Genomic DNA, 20299 nt, shown 5'->3' with positions numbered 1-20299 from the left:
CGCAGAGGATGACGTCACATGTTTGATGGCTCCTCACATATTCACAGTGTTTTTAATGGGAGCCTCCAACAAAAAGTGCTATTCGGACCAAAAAAACAACAATTTCCCCATTAATTTGAGGGAGGATGAAAGATTCGTGTTTGAGGATATTGATAGCGACGGACTAGAAAAAAAACAAGAAAAACGCGATTGCATTGGGACAGATTCCAATGTTTTTAGACTCATTTACTCGGTTAATTCTGGGAAATCCCTTATCTTTTTATTGTGTTGCTAGTGTTCTAGTGAGTTAAATAGTACCTGGTAGTCGGAAGGGTGTCTCCACGGGTGTCTCCGGTAAGAACTGACTGTTTAACCACAATTTTCTTACCGAAACCTGCTGGTTGAGATTTGGTAGGGATCCATGTTCGCTCTGATCTATAGAATTTCACCTCCAGGAATTTTAAACAAGGAATCACCGTGTGTTTGTGTGGCTAAAGGCTAAAGCTTCCCAACGCCATCTTTCTACTGTGACTTCTCCAATATTAATTGAACAAATTGCAAAAGATTCAGCAACACAGATGTCCAAAAAACTGTATAATTATGCCGTTAAAGCAGGCGACATTTAGATGTGTGTGTGCGCAGCGCTCTTCCTTCCAAAAACCCGTGACGTCTTGCGTACACGTCATCATTACACGACGTTTCGAAGACGAAACTCCCGGGAAATTCAAAATTGTAATTTAGTAAACTAAAAAGGCTGTATTGGCATGTGTTGCAATGTTAATATTTCATCATTGATATATAAACTATCAGACTGTGTGGTGGGTAATGGTGGGTTTCTGTAGGCCTTTAATTTTATACTTTAGCAAACTCATCCCGCGGGCCGGATAAAACCTGTTGGCGGGTCTCATCCGGCCCTTGGGCCATACCTTTGACACCCCCGCTCTAGTACATTTCCAACTACGATTGTTTTCATGGAAGTTTGGTTTTTTAATGTTCTGTATATACATTGTAATTTTTTTTTTAATTTTTTTTTTTTTACAAATGATTTTATTTTATTTTTATTACGAATACACAACACACTCCAGCATGACCTTTTGATACAACCCTTGTATTGGATGCCAGTACATTCGGCAAGTGTACGGCGCTGGTGGTGAACCGGAAGTATGCGTCACAGAAACCGGAAATGTGCGTCAGAGATTACTCTTGCTTCGCCTTCTCTCTTTGGTGTCCTCTCATCAGCATCACGGGAAGTGGCCACCCCTCCTCGCGACGTCAAACCGCTGGGTAGCTGGTCCTCCTACCACCCCTTTTTCCAAACCCGGACCACATCTGGACACATGCACGCTGGAATTGTGGAATTTTACCAACACAAACATTTGACCTTTTGGGGGGACACGATGTCGGAAGTCCGGAAATTCACCAAGAGGCTGAGCAAACCCGGGACGGCGGCGGAGGTCAGACAGAGCGTCTCGGAGGCGGTGAGGAGCACCGTGGACCCGGTGGTGAGCTTCATTTTTTTCGGAACGACAGACTGAAACAAGCCTGAAAAACATAATTCGGTTGATGTTTTTCAAACGCACTGAAATAGGTTGCGTTCGAATACTACGCATAACGGTGTCATAATTTACATTTTGAACTCCAGCACCCCCTTGACCCCGAAAGGGATAAGCGGTAGGAAATGGATGGATGGATGTTCATTTCCCCGAAGGGATCTGGCATGATAAGCGAGTGCATTTAGGGACAGTCCTTCTTTGGTCTTCCAGTTGGGACAGCTGAAGCATAAATATCAACTAGCATTGGTGCAATCAAGCCCTATGTTATGTCCATGTGTTGTAAGCACAATACCATCCATCCATCCATCCATTTCCTACCGCTTATTCCCTTTTGGGATAGCACAATACCAATGCCGCGCAATTTGCAAAATGCACAACCGCATTTTGCAAATTTAATGTTAAATCAAATCAAATCAAATCAAATGTTTATTGGAGTCATCACTATACAGTGTACATCCACGACTAAACTATTAAGTGTGGATTCACGCCGGGTGGCCTATTTCAAGTTCCAGGTAACCCTACATTATTATATTTTATAAATAGTAAACCGAGTTGTGGTTGTAGTTTAGTCAGTAGTTCTGTCGTGGATGTACACTGTATAGGGATGAATCCAATAAACATTTGATTTGATTTGATTTGGCTGGGGACATCTGTGCGCTGCTGATCCGCCTCCGCTTGGGATGGTTTCCTGCTGGCTCCGCTGTGGACGGGACTTTCGCTGCTGTGTTGAATCCGCTTTGGATTGAACTTTCACAGTATCATGTTAGACCCGCTCGACATCCATTGCTTTCGGTCCCCTAGAAGGGGGGTTGCCCACATATGTGGTCCTCTCCTAGGTTCACATAAGTAAACATTGATTGATTGATTGATTGTCACCGACGTCCCACTGGGTGTGAGTTTTCCTTGCCCTTATGTGGGTCTACCGAGGATGTCGTAGTGGTTTGTGTTGTGGTTTGTGCAGGCCTTTGAGACAGTAGTGATTTAGGGCTATATAAGTAAACATTGATTGATTGATTAAATTTGCAAAATTCGGTTGCGCATTTTGCAAATTGCGCGCCATTGATATTGTGCTTACAACACATGCCCTTCATTTTGTTGCTGTTTTAGCAGCTCCATAGCTGAGTGCAGTCATGAGAGGATTAGGCACAGTGGTTTGAGGCGAAAAAAGGCACCAGAGAACCCTGCTGACACAGCATTGTGGCCGTGTGGATTTATTTTTCCACCGTGTCAAAAGCACCACATGACATGTTTGACATTCTTAGTGGCTTGAAAGTGCACCTTCTTGTTTTCTGCTCTTTCTTGTGTTGTATGTAGATGACCAGATGGGGACAAATTAAGATTTCAAGTTTCACAGTGACCATTTAGAGGAGTGTAATGATTGTGTCATAAAACGTTGAATTGTTTGTTGCTGGTTTCCCTCTTAAGCTGCTTGACAAGAGTTAGTTTACTTTGAAAGGCACAGTCTAGGGAATTCCTTCAGGAATGTGTGCAGACGTACTTCCTGTGACTTGTGTGTTAATCCTTGTCCTTTTGTGTACCGCTGCTTTACTCGAATGCGCCAGTTGCATGTCTAGGCCTTGGATTTACTAGCATATTTGCAGTTGAATTTTGTAAAGCATGAACGCATGAACAGCTGCTGAAAAGACAAATAGGGCTTTTTCTGCAAATGTGTTGCTTAGATACTGACACCCTGAGGAGCACCTAATAGTGGGGATGGAGTTAACCTGCTGATGAAGTCCACATGTTGTCGCCTGCACATGTGGCGTGTGCTTCTGGAAATCTCACTAACATCATCATCTAAACTCTGCAGAGTTGTTAGTATTATTACATAGCTTGTTTTAGTCTTTTGGAGGACAGAGTGTGATGTCCATTGCAGGCTCAGTCTGACCCACATTGTGTTCTGAAGCCCCCTGTGTGTGTTTATACGTTTACAGAAAAGCAGAAGTTTCTTCTCTTTGCCCTCACCCCTCCTCTGTCGTAACATGATCCGGCTTGCTGGTGCTACTCAAAGCTGGCTGATGACTTGCTGCGCTGCGGTTGAGCTTGTTGCACATGACAGGAAGCACAACTGCCGCTTTTGGGCCTACAAACACGCGCGCCGTCCACAAGATATTTTAGATGTTGCTCACATGTGGCCGATGGTATTCGGGTTTCACAGTAGATGGGCCGTCCAAACTGATGGTGGAAAAATATGCAAGGGGAGTTTTGGCACTTATTGTAGTTCAAAGGTTACAGGTTAGTTAATTTTGGGTACAGTAAGAGAACAAAATGTAAAACGTAATGGCTGACGTTCCCCAGCTTTACTGACCAATGTGGAGAAGGGTTGCGCAATATGGACAATGTCAATTTGGTGAACGATATAATTTTTATACTATCTTCATATCGTGATGCATGTTGATGACACATTCTAGCTGTGTCCCTCATATTTGACAGCGACAAACGAACTAAGGCGTCCATCCATCCATTTTTCTACCGCTTATTCCCTTTTGGGGTCACGGGGGGCGTTGGTGCCGATCTCAGCTACAATCGGGCGGAAGGCGGGGTACACTCTGGACAAGTCGCCCTCATCACAGGGCCAACACAGATAGACAGACAACAACTTACACTCAAATTCACACACTAGGGCCAATTTAGCGTTGTCCATCAACCTATCCCCAAGTGCATGTCTTTTGGAAGTGGGAGGAAGCTGGAGTACCCAGAGGGAACCCTCGCAATCACGGGGAGGACATGCAAACTCCACACAGAAAGATTCCAAGCCCGGGATTGAACCCAGGATTTTTTTTATTTTATTTAGCCTTTATTAAACCAGGTAAAATCCCATTGAGATCAAATATCTCTTTTCCAAGGGAGACCTGGCCAAGAGGGCAGCAGCAAGGTTACAATAAAAACAGTAAACAACACATAAAACATCAAATTTACAACATTAAAATTTGCTCACATCACACATGTGCATACAGACAAGGTAGACTGCAATCCTTTCACAGAAGCTTTAAACTCATTTAATGTAACAAGGGTTTGAAGTTGAATATTCGATTGTAGGTTATTCCAAGCCTTCGGTGCTGAAAACCTAAATGCTTTCTTGCCCAGTTCAGTTCTTACTTTGGGGATGACAAATTGAAGAACATTCATTGAACGCTGATTGTGACTTCCTTGTTTTTTTATTAAAAGACAAGATAGATAAGATGGAGTGATACAAAGAATGGTTTTGTAGATGAAAACATACCAATGATTGAGGCGTCGAGAACATAAAAATGTCCAGTTAACCATTGAGTATAAGACACAATGGTGAGTAAGGGGAGCGCAGTTGGTGATGAATCTCAGTGCCCTGTGGTACACACTATCCAGCTTGTGTAGACAACCAGCAGTAGCATTATTGTACAACACATCTCTATAGTCAATAACAGGTAAAAAGGTTGTTTCCACCAATTTCTGTTTCACAGTAAAAGAAAAGCAAGACTTGTTTCTATAATAAAATTCCAGTAAACGTTTCAGTTTTTTTTTACAACATACTGAATGTGCTCCTTAAAACTCAAGTGGTCATCCATTAAAATCCCAAATATTTAAAAGAAGATACTAACATAATTTGTTGCCCATTTCTCGTTAGGACCTGAGAACTACTCAGGACCTTGGTATTGTGAGGCAGACGCACTAACCCCTCTTCCAACATGCTGCCCCGGACTAAGGCGTCCTCAATGCAATTTAGAATCCTCGTTAATGAGCCGGCAACTAATGCGTCTCAACGCTGAAACTTCTAAATCAGTAATCCTCGCTTCCATGGTGGGAAATAAACTGTTTTTTTACATGGAACATTATCACTGGGGGACAAGTCATTGCTATGCATGCTACTTTACACTGCATAGGAGGATACAAAAAAGCATAGCTAACCGCTCAGCTAAAGCTCTTTAATATCAATGGGGTGGTGGAACGATACAAATATCAACAACGATACCAAGTTTAGTATTAGATCAATGTTTTTTAATGTCCAAAAATATTTTTAATTTTTTACAAACTCAGGAAATAACAGCCAATGGAAGTTTTTGCTTATGTGTAGTTATTTTGCACTATTGACTATATTATAAGTGTATGTAAAAAGGGATTAAGGATATAATTCAAGTTATAATATTAATTTATATTGTTACACTGCCATTTTGTGTTTTTGTTGAATTTCAGTTGTGATCAGAAATGTTATCCTGAAAATTTTAAGTATAAACTTTGGTCTGAGCAATACTGCCCCTCTAACTACTTGGTATTTGATTGAGACAAAAAATTCTCCTATCCTCCAAAACTGATTTAAAGTATCCAAACAACCGAAGAACAAGTGCTTATTACATTTTAACAGAAGTGTTAATAGAAAAATGTAACAGTAGAAAGTAACCAGACAGTAACAGTAAATTAGTAAGTACCGTAAATTAATATTTAATACCTGTATCGTTACATCAGTGCTAATTTTGTTGACTAATAATTTTCATCTTAGTTATCTTCAACCTTTGTCCCTTTGAATATAATAAGTCGATAACTAATAAAAACAAATGCGAAATGACTAAGACAAAGACAAAATCAACTAACATTTTAGTCAAATTAAAAAAAACGAGACAAATACTGACCGGTACAAAATCCAAATATATTTAATAATGTCTTCTACATGAGTGCTATGTTTGCACACCTTTGCTGGCTGTGCTTTTTAAGTTATTAAACATGGAATGTTTTAGGAAACATGGTTGTTGCTCTGACATAATATTAACGTCACAGTTGCAGAGGAGCTCAGAACACAGCAAAGAACAGCAAACAATGTAAATACACTGTATTTTCTACTCTTATGTGACAATTAAATGTGACTGTACAGAAAATCATGACAAAATGGTTAACAGATCATGATTACTTGTCACAACTGTTAAAGATGACAGCTTTTTTTTCCAAATGGTGCAGATATTGATCAAAAGCAGACTGTTTCGAAGAAAACTAAAATACACTATCTTATAAACATCTTTATGAAGCGGAACTACAAAAAAATACTTGAAAGATATTTGACTTTAAATGTGGAGCAAAAAATCTCCAACTGCATAATTCCTTTCATCTTAAACAAATTATCTGCATAAAAAAGGTGCTTTAAACGAAACTTCAAAGATTTTTTTATAATTTCCGATTGTCAGTTGACTAAATTTATTAAATTTTAGCTGACTAAAATGGTTTTAAATATCATAGACTAAGACCAACTCAATTGACATGGCTAAAATTTGACAAAATAAAATAAATGTTTATCAAAAGACTAACTAAAAATACATTTAAACTTTCCTTCAAAATGAACACTGCGTTACACCCCTATTAGATACCCATGAAGGAGGTGTCTCTCCCAGTGATTTAGTGGTGGACTGCACAGGCTGCATGTTGACGCGGGTTAAACCTGGTTTAAAGTCACAGAACTTTAAGGTGCTCTTAGTGTTTTAAGCTATAGAGGATGACTTCACAGGAAGCGTTCATCTTGATTAGACAACCTTAAAAAATGGCATTTCCATTGAGTTTGCTCTGAGGTTTTCCATGTGTTTCTGTTCGGCATTACACATTTTGGAGTTAGTCCCCTTTAAAAACATCTTTTGGGTCAGATCAGTGTCAGATGTTGTTTTTAAAGGTGGATGTAATATTCTTTGCTTTGTTGGTCTTCAGTATGCATCATAACCCAACAGGCTTGTCGGATTTAGCACATCAGTGGTTCTCAAACTTTTTTCACCCAATACCACCTCAGAAAACCTTTGTCTCATCAAGTATCATCATAATGACCCACAGTAAAATATAGATGCATAGTATGCCTAAATATTAATTACAAAAACCCCGTTTCCATATGAGTTGGGAAATTTTATCGGATGTAAATATAAACGGAATAAAATTATTTGCAATTCATTTTCAACCCATATTCAGTTGAATGCACTACAAAGACAACATATTTGACGTTCAAACTGATAAACATTTTTTTTTTTTGCAAATAAGCATTAACTTTCAAATTTGATGCCAGCAACACGTGACAAAGAAGTTGGGAAAGGTGGCAATAAATACTAATTAGGTTGAGGAATGCTCATCAAACACTTATTTGGAACATCCCACAGGTGTGCAGACTAATTGGGAACAGGTGGGTGCCATTATTGGGTATAAAAGCAGCTTCCATGAAATGCTAAGTAATTCACGAACAAGGATGGGGCGAGGGTCACCACTTTGTAAGCAAATTGTTGAACAGTTTTAGAACAACATTTCTCAACAAGCTTTTGCAAGGAATTTAGGGATTCTACCTTCTACGGTACGTAAAATCATCAAAAGGTTCAGAGAATCTGGAGAAATCACTGCACGTAAGCGAGGATATTATGGACCTTTGTTCCCCCTGGCGGTACTGCAACAAAAACCGACATTAGTGTGAAAAGAATATCACCACATGGGCTCAGGAACACTTCATAGAACCACTGTCAGCAACTACAGTTGGTCGCTACATCTGTAAGGGAAAGTAAAACTCTACTATGCAAAGCAAAAGCCATTTATCAACAACACCCAGGAACACCGCCGGCTTCGCTGGGCCCGAGCTAATCTAAGATGGACTGATGCAAAGTGGAAAGGTGTTCTGTGGTCTGACGAGTCCACATTTCAAATTATATTTGGAAACAGTGGACGTGGTGTTCTCCGGAACAAAGAGGAAAATAACCATCCGGATTGTTATAGGCGCAAAGTTCAAAAGCCAGCATGTGTGATGGTATGGGGGTGTATTAGTGCCCAAGGCATGGGTAACTTACACATCTGGGAAGGCACCATTAATGCTGAATGGTCCATACAGGTTTTGGAGCAACATATGTTTTCATCCAAGCAACGTAATCATGGATGCCCCTGCTTATTTCAGCAAAACAATGCCAAGCCACGTGTTACAACAGCGTGGCTTCATAGTAAAAGAGTGTGGGTACTTTCCTGGCCCACCTGCAGTCCAGACATGTCTCCGATGGATAATGTGTGGCGCATTATGAAGCGTAAAATACGACAACAAGACCCCGGACTGTTGAACAACTTAAACTGCACATCAAGCAAGAATGGTAAAGAATTCCACTTTCAAAGCTTCAACAATTAGTTTCCTCAGTTCCCAAACGTTTATTGAGTGTTGTTAAAAGAAAAGGTGATGTAACACAGATGTGAACATGCCCTTTCCCAACTACTTTGGCACGTGTTGCAGCCATGAAATTCTAAGTTAATTATTATTTGCAAAAATATAACAAAGTTTGAGTTTGAACATCAAATATCTTGTCTTTGTGTTGCATTCAATTGAATATGGGTTGAAAAGAATTTGCAAATCATTTTATTCCGTTTATATTTACATCCAACACAATTTCCCAACTCATATGGAAACGGGGTTTGTAAAAACAAGGCAGAGATTTTATGTCACAAGTGTGTTTAATATTGTTGGCCCCTGGAACATTACACACAGTTTGAATAGTAACACTGTGTTTGGATATTTAATGTTGTGATTATTTGGCATTACACTAGATGGAGCTCACTTACCACAGTTTAAGAATCAGTGGTATACACACTAAAAGTAGCATGGTTTATCCCCCCCTCATCTCTTTCCTCAGGAGCAGCCCAAGATCATCGAACCTCTGGACTACGAAGCGGTGGTGTTCCAGAGAAAGGCTCAGATCCACAGTGACCCCCAGCGAGACCTGCTGCTCTGTCCGGTCGACGATGTTTCGGTGACGTTTTGTTTTCTACGATCTTGTTTTGGTTGTATTCATGTTGTTAATTGTTGGTATCTGGGAGGGATAATGATAATACATGTAATGTATTTACCTGAGCATAAAACTGTATTTACCAATATTTGTTTCCCCCTTTAACAGTCAGAAAAAGACGGGTCAACCTTTATTTTTGGTCTTGAGGTTTATGCACACGAACCAACAGGCCCTTGCTGCGTTGCATTCTGGCATCCATTGTAGAAGGTTTTGTGATCAAAATTATCACGGTTGTCAGGGTTACCATGGTATTGTTGAATGTGCTCCCTAGCTATTAGTTGATACTAGCGAGTAAGACCAGATGTTTTGGGTGGATCTTACGGGGTTACATGTGACATTTGCTATGCCAACTAATGGCGTGCAGGCTTGTTTTTGCTTGTAATTTAAAGCATAACAATTAGCTGAGACACAGCTCTTATCTCAAAACACTCTTAAGTTGAGGTACTATTGTAATATTATACAATTGTATGGCTTAAATGGCTTAAATTCTGTCTAAGAGTATATTTAAAAAAAAAAAAAGTATTTTGTAAAAGACTTGTCCTAAATTTATAGCCATTGAATAATGAGGGATGTGTTGATTGGTAACACAGACTGACGCTACCTTAATTTGTAGTGAAAAAAAAACCTGGATACATTTGCTTTACATAACATTATATTTGGCTGCATATGAATGCAAAATGAATGTTTTCCCTTAAAGCAAAGTGTTTTGCATCCGCTCTTTAGTACTGTGAAAGTATTCTTCCTTACACCACTGGAATGCTCTGCTTCAAACATACAGTTTTATTTTTTCACAGTTTTGACCAAGCATCCCAGCCAGACACCTCTGCTCTGAACACATGTGGTTGTATTTACTCAGAGGAGGACAATGCTGTGACAGCTCATATGTTTCTCCCTTCTATTTTCCACTCACTCATCATGCGCGCGCATGTGTGCACGTGTAGGAGTCCCATGTATCCCGGCAGAGAAGAACTGTGGTTCCCTCTGTGCCACAGAATGCTGAGCGGGATGCCAGGAGCCTGTTTGCCAAAGAGGTACTAACTCAGAAAATGTGTGATAATTAAAAATCATCAAGTGGAGGTTAATGGAGCTTTTGGCTTTACATGTCAATGTAATTGATGATTTTAAGATACTGTATGTGGTGAACATAATGGATTTGAGTACCCATGTCTTCTGCTAAAAAACATTAAATCTAGCCTAGTTGATCTTTCTTTTCTAAACTGAATAAAAGCAATGTGTGCAAGGAAATCCTCTGGTCAGAAAAATGTTGGATTCAATGTTTCAGAAACAAACTGTGTCCAGGCCTGTGACTCACAGTCAGAGGACTGCAATTTGAACAGACCTTGTTATTAAAGTCTGTTTGTTTTGTGTGTCTGGCAGTGCATCAAGATGTATAACACTGACTGGCACATCATCAACTACAAATATGAGCCTTATTCTGGCGACTTCCGCATGTTACCGAGGTAAGTTAGGACGGAAGTTGTTTATTATTTTGGTTGTAATTTGCAGTGGAGTTGAACTGCACTGCTGAGAGCTATTTGACTTCATTTACCACTCTTTTTTTGTCTCATCATTTACCATGTTCATGCAGCCAAATGAAGTCATCCAATTATTAAAAACAGCTCTCAGTGTAAAACTATGATTGCTCCATCTGCAGGAATAATCAAATTTTTTTTTCTTTAACATTTATTTACTTAAAGTCCCATTAAGATTTAAGTTGAATGAATACCTCTGGGTTTTAGAACATTATATACTCTATGTACTAGGAGTGTCAAGGTCCACCATAATTAGGATTTGGTAAGTACCTGTTTTTTTAGGTCACAGTTTGGTTAATTTTGGGTATTGTAAGGGAACAAAATGCGACACAAAACTGCTTAGCTTTTGTGTAAATATAAATTCTTTTAAAAATGAAACAAATGTCAAACTGTTGTCAGGTAATTCCCCAATTCTACAAACCCCGTTTCCCCTGGACGACCGGTGCAATGGAGGTCAAGTGAATCTAGTTAATAGTGTGAGTGTCTAGTCCATTGTGGAGCCAGCCAGTGTTCTCCATGGACCGCCCCCTTGTCGTGGTGGAGAGCCTTGCATGTTCCAATGAACCTAAGAGCGATGCCGTTGGGAGCTTCTGCTCCTGGTAGGTTTAACCATGGCGGTAAGGTCAAGGGGGAGGTTCCAGACAAAGTGCGGTCCAAAGACCTCAACAGTGGAAGTGGAGGAGGATGACAATGCATGTCTCAACGGCACTGAAGGCAGATGAAGGCTGCAACAGAGGGTGGTCTCCAGTCGTCATGGCTCCATGCCACTGGATCAAGGCCCCTCTCTGCCAAGGACCGTGTGGTGGCTGCAGGCGCATCAGTCTCCCCACGTTAAAAGACATCACTCGTAGACGTCCTCCCGAATGGGAACCCATCCATTTTACATCCCAGATACTTCAAAGTCCTTTGGCAACCGGGAAGTGGTAACAAGGTCAGGACAGTGAAGTCTGGCAGTCCCTAGCCACAACTTGGTACACAGGCGGTGGGTGTTAGATTCAGTTGTTAACCTCATGGACTGAGGCAGAAGAGCTTCTCAGCAGCTGGACCCATGACTGAGCAGCCCTATTCAGGATCCACTCTGCTCACCCCAGTAGGGAAGAGGGTTAGAAAAGGTACCCTAAAAATAGCCTGCCTCGCAACATCATGTCTGGAATACCGCATCCAGAGAGATCACCACCACGTGGTCAGAACCAAAGAAAACACAAACTACACATTGGAGCCTGGAACGTGCGAACCCTCACGGACAGCCAAGATAGCGATCGACCTGAAAGGCGAACTGCCATCATCTCCAGAGAGCTAAGGAAGTTCCAGATCGACATTGCAGCACTCTCCGAGACCCGACTGGCCGACGAAGGGCAGCTAAAGGAAGAAAAAGGCGGATATACTTTATTTTGGAAAGGAAAGCCTGCAAATGAGCCACGAATCCACGGTTTGGGTTTCTGTCTCATCAACCACCCCCCTGTGCGCATAAACGAGCGCCTAATGACCTTACGCCTTATGCTTGCTAGCAGTCATACGGCCACGGTCGTTAGTGCCTATGCACCAACCCTTGATGCACAGGATGAAGTTAAGGAGGCCTTTTATGCTGACCTGGACAAAGTTCTATCTGAAGTCCCCAAGTAGGACAAGTTAATCCTGCTCGGAGACTTCCATGCCAGAGTGGGACGAAACCACCACCTATGGAGGGGTACGCTGGGGCAAGAAGGGGTAGGAAATACAAACTCTAATGGTACACTACTGCTAACTAAGTGCTCGGAGCACAACCTGGTCATCACCAACACACTTTTCCGTCAGAAAACCAAGTTCAAAACATCATGGATGCACCCTCGCTCCAAACTGTGGCATCTCATTAATTACGTCATTGTCCGCTCTAGAGACCGTCGCGACGTCCTAAACACCAGAACAAATGACCAGTTCAAACGACAGCTGGACCGACCACCGCCTCATTCGCTCCATCAGGTCCATCCGCTTAATGCAGAAAAGATGGATGCAGAAAGACAGTGCCGGCCAAGAATTAACATCGAGCTGTTGAGTGACACCACCTACCAACAACAGCTGCAGGAGGCCTTTAGCGCAGCGTTGCCCAAACAGTACCCAGAGGATACGGAAACACACTGGAGCACACTTTCGACTGCCATAATGAAATCCTGCAAAAATATCCTTGGTCTCAAAAAGCGGAGACATCAAGACTGGTTTGATGAGAACGACACTGAGATCCAGCAATTAATTGACAACAAGTGGCAAGCTTTCATCACTTGGCAAAACGACATCCACTGCAAAGTGAAAAGAGTAGCCCACGCCAAAGCGAAGGCAGCTGTCCAAACACAAGTTAGGAAACTGAAGAACCAGTGGTGGACAAAGAAGGCTCTGGAGATCGAGCAGCTTGCTGACTCCGGAGACACGAGAGGCTTCTTCGATGCTACAAGAGCGGTGTATGGTCCCAGCCACCGCTGGCTAACCCCCCTTCGCTCAAAAGATGGTCTGCTGCTGCTGAAGGACAAGGACGCAATTTCAAACAGGTGGAAAGAACACTATGAGGACCTCTTAAACAGGGACACTATACCTGAGATGGAGGCTCTTGACCAACTCCCACAACAACCCACATATGAAAGCATGGGAGAACCACCTACCTTGGATGAGCTGCAGGATGCCATTGGGAAGATGAGGAACAACAAGGCTGCTTGGCCTGACAGCATTCCAGCAGAGGTCCTGAAGAAAGGCGGACCCGATGTTAATAAATGTGAAATTTTGGTCAGGAGAATATTGTTAGATTTTGACTCAAAATAGCAGGAAATGCATCCTAAACTAACATAGATTTAAAAAAAATTCTGGGGGGGGCATGCCCCCAGACCCCCTTAGCAGGCGAGTGCACCATGTGCACTCGGGTGGGGCCGCTGTGCGGCCTTCCGCAAAGCGGTGTTTTAGGATTAAAACATTTTCAGCTGATTTTGTAAATCTTCATTCCCATCCTTGCAAAGTGTCGCATGGACCTTTAGTCTTGGGAAGTCAAGGCAACAGACAGGACGATGTGGAGAAACCTTGTCCGTGAGGGTGCCGCGCAATATAATGACGACTTCCGCCATGCTGCACAAGACAAGCGCAGACTAAGAAAAGAGAGAGCATCCACCAAACAGGCCCTACCCAAACCCACCCCCACCACATTCCCTTGTCCACATTGCCCCAGAATAATCGGGGTCAGAATCGGCCTCCACGCCCACCTGAAGATCCACAAGGACCAGGAATGAGGACAGTCATACGCAACCACGGGTGACCGCCGATGATGATGAGTGGGGCCAGCAGGGGATCATCTTGAGTGCAGACAAGTCAGCAGGGTGTTGTCCCCAACTTATAATAATTTATGTTGAACATATTTTTACCTACAGTGTATTGGATTTGTTTTTGCATTTTTATTGCACAAACCCTTTAGGTTTTTTGTTCTGTCCAGTTTAATTTAACATTTTTTGTTATATTTTAAAAATAGTAAAGAGATTTACACAAAAGCTATTTGTTCCTTTATACTTTTTGTTTTGAATCCCTTATACTTTCCAAAATTAACCAAACCGTGGCCAGTATGTATCAAACTGTGATCATGGTGTATCGTTACACCCTTATTACTGAACAATGCCAGCACACTGGTTTCATACTGTCCACTTTCTCTGTTAAAATCTCCAAACAGAAGATTTTAACAGAAGAAGGTTTTCAAGCTCTGGCTTCTTCTTAGCACTATCAGTATAGCCGAAGGCTGGCCTGCATTGGTTTTGTTTACGGAGTAGACGCAGACATGACTATGGACAGTTACAGTTACTGTCCCTCAACTCATGTTCTGTAGAATAAATTGGCTACAAATACATGTAGGATTACTCTTTTATTACATATTATTGTACGTTAATGCTACCAAAACTTATAGTCGATACACAATTGAGCAGACTGCACAGCGGGAGAAAGCAATTATTTGTGGATGCCTGCTGAGCAACTCTCTTTGTCTCCCTTGTCTTTCTGAAGCAAAGGCCTCAAGGCGGACAAGCTGGCTGCTCACGTGTTCGAGGTCGATGAAGAAGCCAAAGATGAGGTGAGACAGGGTTAGCTCGAATTGGATGGCGGCTATCCACTTATTTGATTTCAACCACCTTTCATTCATCATGTTCTGCATACCCTGAATTACACCCACTGTTGAGTGGCCCGTTGAGTCTAGCCAGCAATGTCGTCAGACAGGCCAGTAAAAAACCATAAGCCCTACATAAATGTTCCATAAATAGATCCTATTGATCCTCCTCCCTCTTGCTCTCAGGCCGGATGCGTATGGATCGAGGCCGAGAAAGGGTTTAACTACGGAAAACAAATATGACTCTGTCACCGTGCAGATGGCTCGATTGCTTCTTGAAAGTGCATCATTGTTGCAGTTTTACCTCCTGACTTGAGCTATGTTTTTTTAATATTGGAACACATAAACAAGGGGGAAAATAAAAAGCACAATGGACATACCTACACCTTATAGGAAGATTCAGAATATTTTATGTAAAAACACAATTACAGTCGCATTGAAGCTCACCAGAGTGTTTGACTGTACCTAATGTAATGGCCAGTTGCACAATGGCCAGGTCTGCCAAATTTGCAGAAACGTGTTCAGGGAATTACTGACAGCAGATGAAAATACTGTAATAATATGACACTTTATAGGAAATACTATTAATCCTTTGTATACAGTATAACCCTGTATGTATCTCTATAGGCCCATAACAGTGAATCATTACTATGTTATAGGAGGCGTGCACCAATAGGTGAGAAATGCAGGGCTATCAATAGAAAGTAGACTTTAGTGATGTCTTTAATGCAAGAATAGAGAAGAACAGCCAACCAATGAGATTACAGGGAGAGGTTGGAGAGGGTGATATGTAAAAGGACAGGAAAACCACTTGAATGTGATTAGGCCCGTCTCTCTCGCTGACGTGCATGTGCACACACACACACAGACACAGGCACGCACGCACGCACACACACACACACACATTGTAATTGACTGAATACATTACTTGGGATGAGAAGCAGCTGTGACATCCCTGACGCTGCAATCATGATGTGTTTGTGTGTTACAGGACACGGCGTCACTTTGCTCGCAGAGAGGCGGCATCATGAAGCAGGGGTGGCTTCAGAAAGCCAACATCAACAGCAGCCTTTCCGTCTCCATGAGGGTGAGTCATCTCGGTGGCACAAACAAACCGTCACAGAACGACACAAAACAATCAAGCTCTACACTGCAATCTTCTCCATTGCAGGTGTTCAAGAGGAGGTACTTTTTCCTGTCCCAGCTGCCAGATGGCTCCTACATCCTCAATTCCTACAAAGATGAGAAGCATTGCAAAGAAACCAAAGGCTCTATCTACTTGGATTCTTGCATTGACGTCACTCAGGTAGACTGTGCTGGAAAAATGCATTTTTTATGAAAATATAACTGCATCATCCCTCAATTGCTTATCGTTGGGGGTGTAATGGTACATGTATTTGTAATCGGGATTACCAACATCGGAGGAAGTACAGGAATGTAGGGAGGCTTTTGGTCCTGCCAGAGAAAAGCCAGTAATTGAAAATCCTCTTTCTCTTTCTTCTTTCTATCTCCCCTTGCCCTGGCCCGGCTACGCCAAACACTAAATATATCAATATACTAAAGTCAAATACAAATAGCGCAACAAGAAAAATATTCCACACGTCTCTTTCGTAAAGCAAACCTGTACAGCAGGTATGGGCATCTACTTAAACAACATGATTTGCCTGTGTCTGGACAGGACATATTGAAACAATGAGAAATAAAATCCTCTTCCTCCTGTTTGGGAGCACCTGACTTTACCTGTTAAATAAATAAATACATATTTGACAATTTTATTTATTGTAGAACTAACTGCTTGCGGTTATGTTTAATAAAAAACATAAAAGGTGTTTCCACAAAAGTTAAGCAGTGTTTTCTCTTACTGTATAACAGACTGAATTGGGGCCTTAAAACTGCAGTACATGCCGAACTCTGAAAATGGTGAACCGATACATCCCTAGACATTATGTTGTGTTCAATGAGCTCCCTTTGCTTTCATGTAATTGGCAAGCCCAACTGTAAAAAATAAATAAAAAGTTTTTTTTCCAATGTTCCTTTTTAATATTTCTTGAAGTTACTTTTTTTTTTCCCAAGAGTTTGCTGGTTTGCACATTCCGCTCAGCTGTTTGCACATTCCGCTCAGCTCTGACCTGCCAGAAAGCTTTCTCTTTAATGAAGCTACTCACAAGATGAATGGGAGGAGTCTCATTCTGTCTAATGGCTTCAATGTGACAGCCTGTAGTTTATTTCTGCAGTATGCATCTGTCTATATTGTTTTATTGCTAAAGCTGCAATGGTATGCCATAATGATGGTTCGGTTCATACCTTGATTTTAATGTCAGAGGTTGGTTCATCTTGGGAACAGTCAGGGAACTAAATGAAAACCGCTCCATCTTTTGTGTAAACAGCTTGGATTATGTTTTAACCTGCTAGCAGGTAATTCTCAAAAACAAAAAATAAATGTTGTTATACAAGGTATATATTTTGGAAAGTATAACAATGCAGACAAGTGAAACACTAACTGTTTAAAGTGCGGCATTAATAGTTCCAGCTTGCAGCCTCCTTCCCCATTTCTACTGACCAATGGCGGCAAACTGCATTCATCTTGGAATGCTAAGTGTTCCCAATTAGTAGACTTTAACGATAGAAACGTTTTTTTGTTTTTTCAAGGGATTGCTTCCATTTGGCACTATTACCAGCCATAACTCCTGCTAGCCAAAGGCTGGACTGCACTGTTTATGTTTACCGAGTAGACGTATGGCTGTTGCACTTAAAGTGTAACGTGTCAAAAACCGGTACACATAATTAGGAATATATTTTTCAATTAGGTACCCCCTAGCAAGAGAAATTAATTTTTGTTTGGAAAAAAAAAGATTGTAGCTGAGATAGGCACCAGCGCCCCTAGCGACCCCAAAGGGAATAAGCGGTAGAAAATGGATGGATGGATGGATTGAAAAAAAGATGGAAAACGGCACTTCGCTATCCGATTGATTAATGTCCTAAACAGTGCTCATGTGCAGTGGTCCTGTTAGAAACATTTGGAAATATAAATGCACATAAAATAACTCAGATCTTAATGAATAGACTATTTTGTGCACATAAACTACTGCTCACTTTTGAGATTAATATAAACGTGTATTTTTAAATACAAATACCTATTTTTAACACTCTACATGCCTTCATGTACCGCAAGCAATATGCCTACTAGTACCTCCATTTGAGAACCACTGATTGTACTGTACCAAACCGTAGTGTTCTTCTAAAGTTCCCTTTCTGCCAATAAAAGTATGAAATGTCCTCCCCTCTTTTAAGAGCCCCAAAATGCGGCGTAACGGTTTTGAGCTGAAGATGCAAGACCGCTACAGCCACTTCCTGGCTGCTGACAGCGAAATTGAGATGGAGGATTGGGTGGCCACACTCAAACAGGCCCTGCAGAGCAGCAGTGAGGCCTGCCAGGAAAGGAGGAATGGGCCAGAGTCCCTGGATGGCTCTTTGGGTGAGAGGAACGAGCAAAAACAAATAATGCTATCTTTATTGATGCCCTACTGATGGTGCCGTCCAATCAGACGATGACATCACTGGCCAAGGGAAAAGTGAGAGCCTGCTGGAAGGTCTGGGCAGGAACCTACAACCTGAGCTCACAAAGGTACTGGTGTAAAATTAAACTTTTAATGGCATTTTGTTGACATGGACAAAGGTATAATGACCTACAAAAAGTGAAAATATGTAATCTAGGTATTTCATTTCAGTCTGTAGAGACCTATTGTCTATTAACTTTCAACAAAGCCTTCTGTGCACCGTGTTTGCCTTGGGCCACTCAAACTATACTTTGTACTCCCCTGATCAAAGACAAGCCCCGATAGACTACAAAATAAGGAGTGTAGGGAGGGGATTTGCTTTGACCTGAGGGTTGTAGTTGTTTGAAGCTCTTCTCACCGTGTATGCAAAATGTGAAAAAGGCTGGAAAATCACAACCACGAAAAATAAAGCCCCCAAAACCTGACCTTTGACACTATTTATGTGCTCAGTATGCCAGGGAGACAGACCAGCTCAATAAGATCAACCGGAACGAAGGCAGACAGAAGCTTTTCTCTCTGGACCCTGAGACGCAGGTAGGGGAGATGCACCTTCCACCGCTGGCTTGTGCCGTTAATTATTCATGTATTGACAGCATCACTCTTTAAACTCCACTCTCACTCCTCTTTCCCCCAGAGACTGGACTTTTCGGGCATCGAGCCAGACGTGAAGCCGTTTGAGGAGCGCTTCGGTCGTCGCATCGTGGTCAGTTGCCACGACCTGACCTTTAGTCTGCAGGGCTGCGTCAGTGAGAAGGGCGAGAGCGTGCTCACAAATGTAAGATGTCACTTAATATTTGTTTGCTGTCCTGCTGGTTGAGCTACAAGCGAGCAACGATGGCCCCATTTACACTGCACACTAAGTCAGATTTGTTTTGCCCTCATGTGACACATATTGGATATGTTTTGCTTGTCTAAACACTACAGTCTAAATAATGGCTATAGGTTGTTATTTAAAGGACACATCTAAAAAAGAATAATACCAATAGTTGTTTTATGTAGCTCAAAGAGGATAGTTAAAAAGTACTAATTGCAGAAAATGTATACAATAGCATTGAAGTGTTTTGTTTGTATAAGATGTCTAAAATGTAGCATTCTTATAACAATCATAGAAATGTGATTAATAAGACCAAATCCTGGTTCTAGGTGGAGCCGTTCTTCATCAGCCTGGCACTTTTTGACATCTCTAAAAACTGTAAGCTCTCTGCGGACTTCCACGTCGACCTCAACCCGCCCTGCGTGAGGGAGATGCTGACCGACACCTCGGGTCAACTCTCGCCTTGTTCAGACTCTGAGGGAGGAGGGGTAGAAGGAGGTGGGGGTAGTGGTGGTGGTGGAGGCCGGGCTTTAATGAGCGGGGACGCCGGGAAGTCGAACGGTCTGCCTTTTCTTCAAAGGGTGTCTGAGGCTCTGCTGCACTTTCCTACACAGGTATATGCTTTACTGTGATCCCTTATTGCAAAACAATAGATAAGGGATCACAAAAATATGTAATATGTTTTTTTTTTTGTCCCAGGCTATCTTTTCGGTCACCAACCCGCATGCTGATATCTTTCTGGTGGCTCGTGTGGAGAAGGTGTTGCAGAATGGCATCACCCACTGTGCTGAGCCGTACATGAAGACCTCTGACATCAACAAGGTTTTTGCTTGTCTCCCTGTCAAAGATAACTAAACATCATGCTTCCGACTGACTGGCTTTCTGCATTTTCACCCAGACCGCTCAGAAGGTCCTCAAGGCGGCCAAACAGACGTGCCAGCGCCTGGGCCAGTACAGGATGCCTTTTGCTTGGGCTGCTAAGTAAGACAGCAACAATGTGCCAGGAATAATGCA

General features: G+C 41.9%; 1 protein-coding gene across 2 annotated transcripts in view; it reads left to right on the top strand.

The window, feature by feature from the left end:
- Positions 1-1194: 1194 nt before the first annotated feature.
- LOC133560360 (dedicator of cytokinesis protein 11-like) overlaps positions 1195-20299 on the top strand; it is a 31244-nt gene continuing 12139 nt past the window's right edge. For both annotated transcript variants that reach the window (XM_061912816.1, XM_061912814.1), the window contains exons 1-14: positions 1195-1481; positions 9128-9244; positions 10222-10311; positions 10658-10740; positions 14815-14881; positions 15906-16001; positions 16086-16220; positions 18206-18389; positions 18460-18539; positions 18922-19005; positions 19106-19246; positions 19615-19899; positions 19985-20107; positions 20184-20266. In XM_061912816.1, coding sequence (XP_061768800.1) covers positions 1317-1481; positions 9128-9244; positions 10222-10311; positions 10658-10740; positions 14815-14881; positions 15906-16001; positions 16086-16220; positions 18206-18389; positions 18460-18539; positions 18922-19005; positions 19106-19246; positions 19615-19899; positions 19985-20107; positions 20184-20266 — 1733 coding nt within the window. In that variant the 5' untranslated portion in view covers positions 1195-1316. The remainder of the gene's footprint in view (positions 1482-9127; positions 9245-10221; positions 10312-10657; positions 10741-14814; positions 14882-15905; positions 16002-16085; positions 16221-18205; positions 18390-18459; positions 18540-18921; positions 19006-19105; positions 19247-19614; positions 19900-19984; positions 20108-20183; positions 20267-20299) is intronic.

This window comes from Nerophis ophidion, linkage group LG10 (assembly GCF_033978795.1).
Source record: "Nerophis ophidion isolate RoL-2023_Sa linkage group LG10, RoL_Noph_v1.0, whole genome shotgun sequence".
Taxonomy (NCBI): Eukaryota; Metazoa; Chordata; class Actinopteri; order Syngnathiformes; family Syngnathidae; genus Nerophis; species Nerophis ophidion.
Note: the sequence above shows the minus strand (reverse complement) of the source record. Positions and strands in the feature narration are given on the sequence as shown.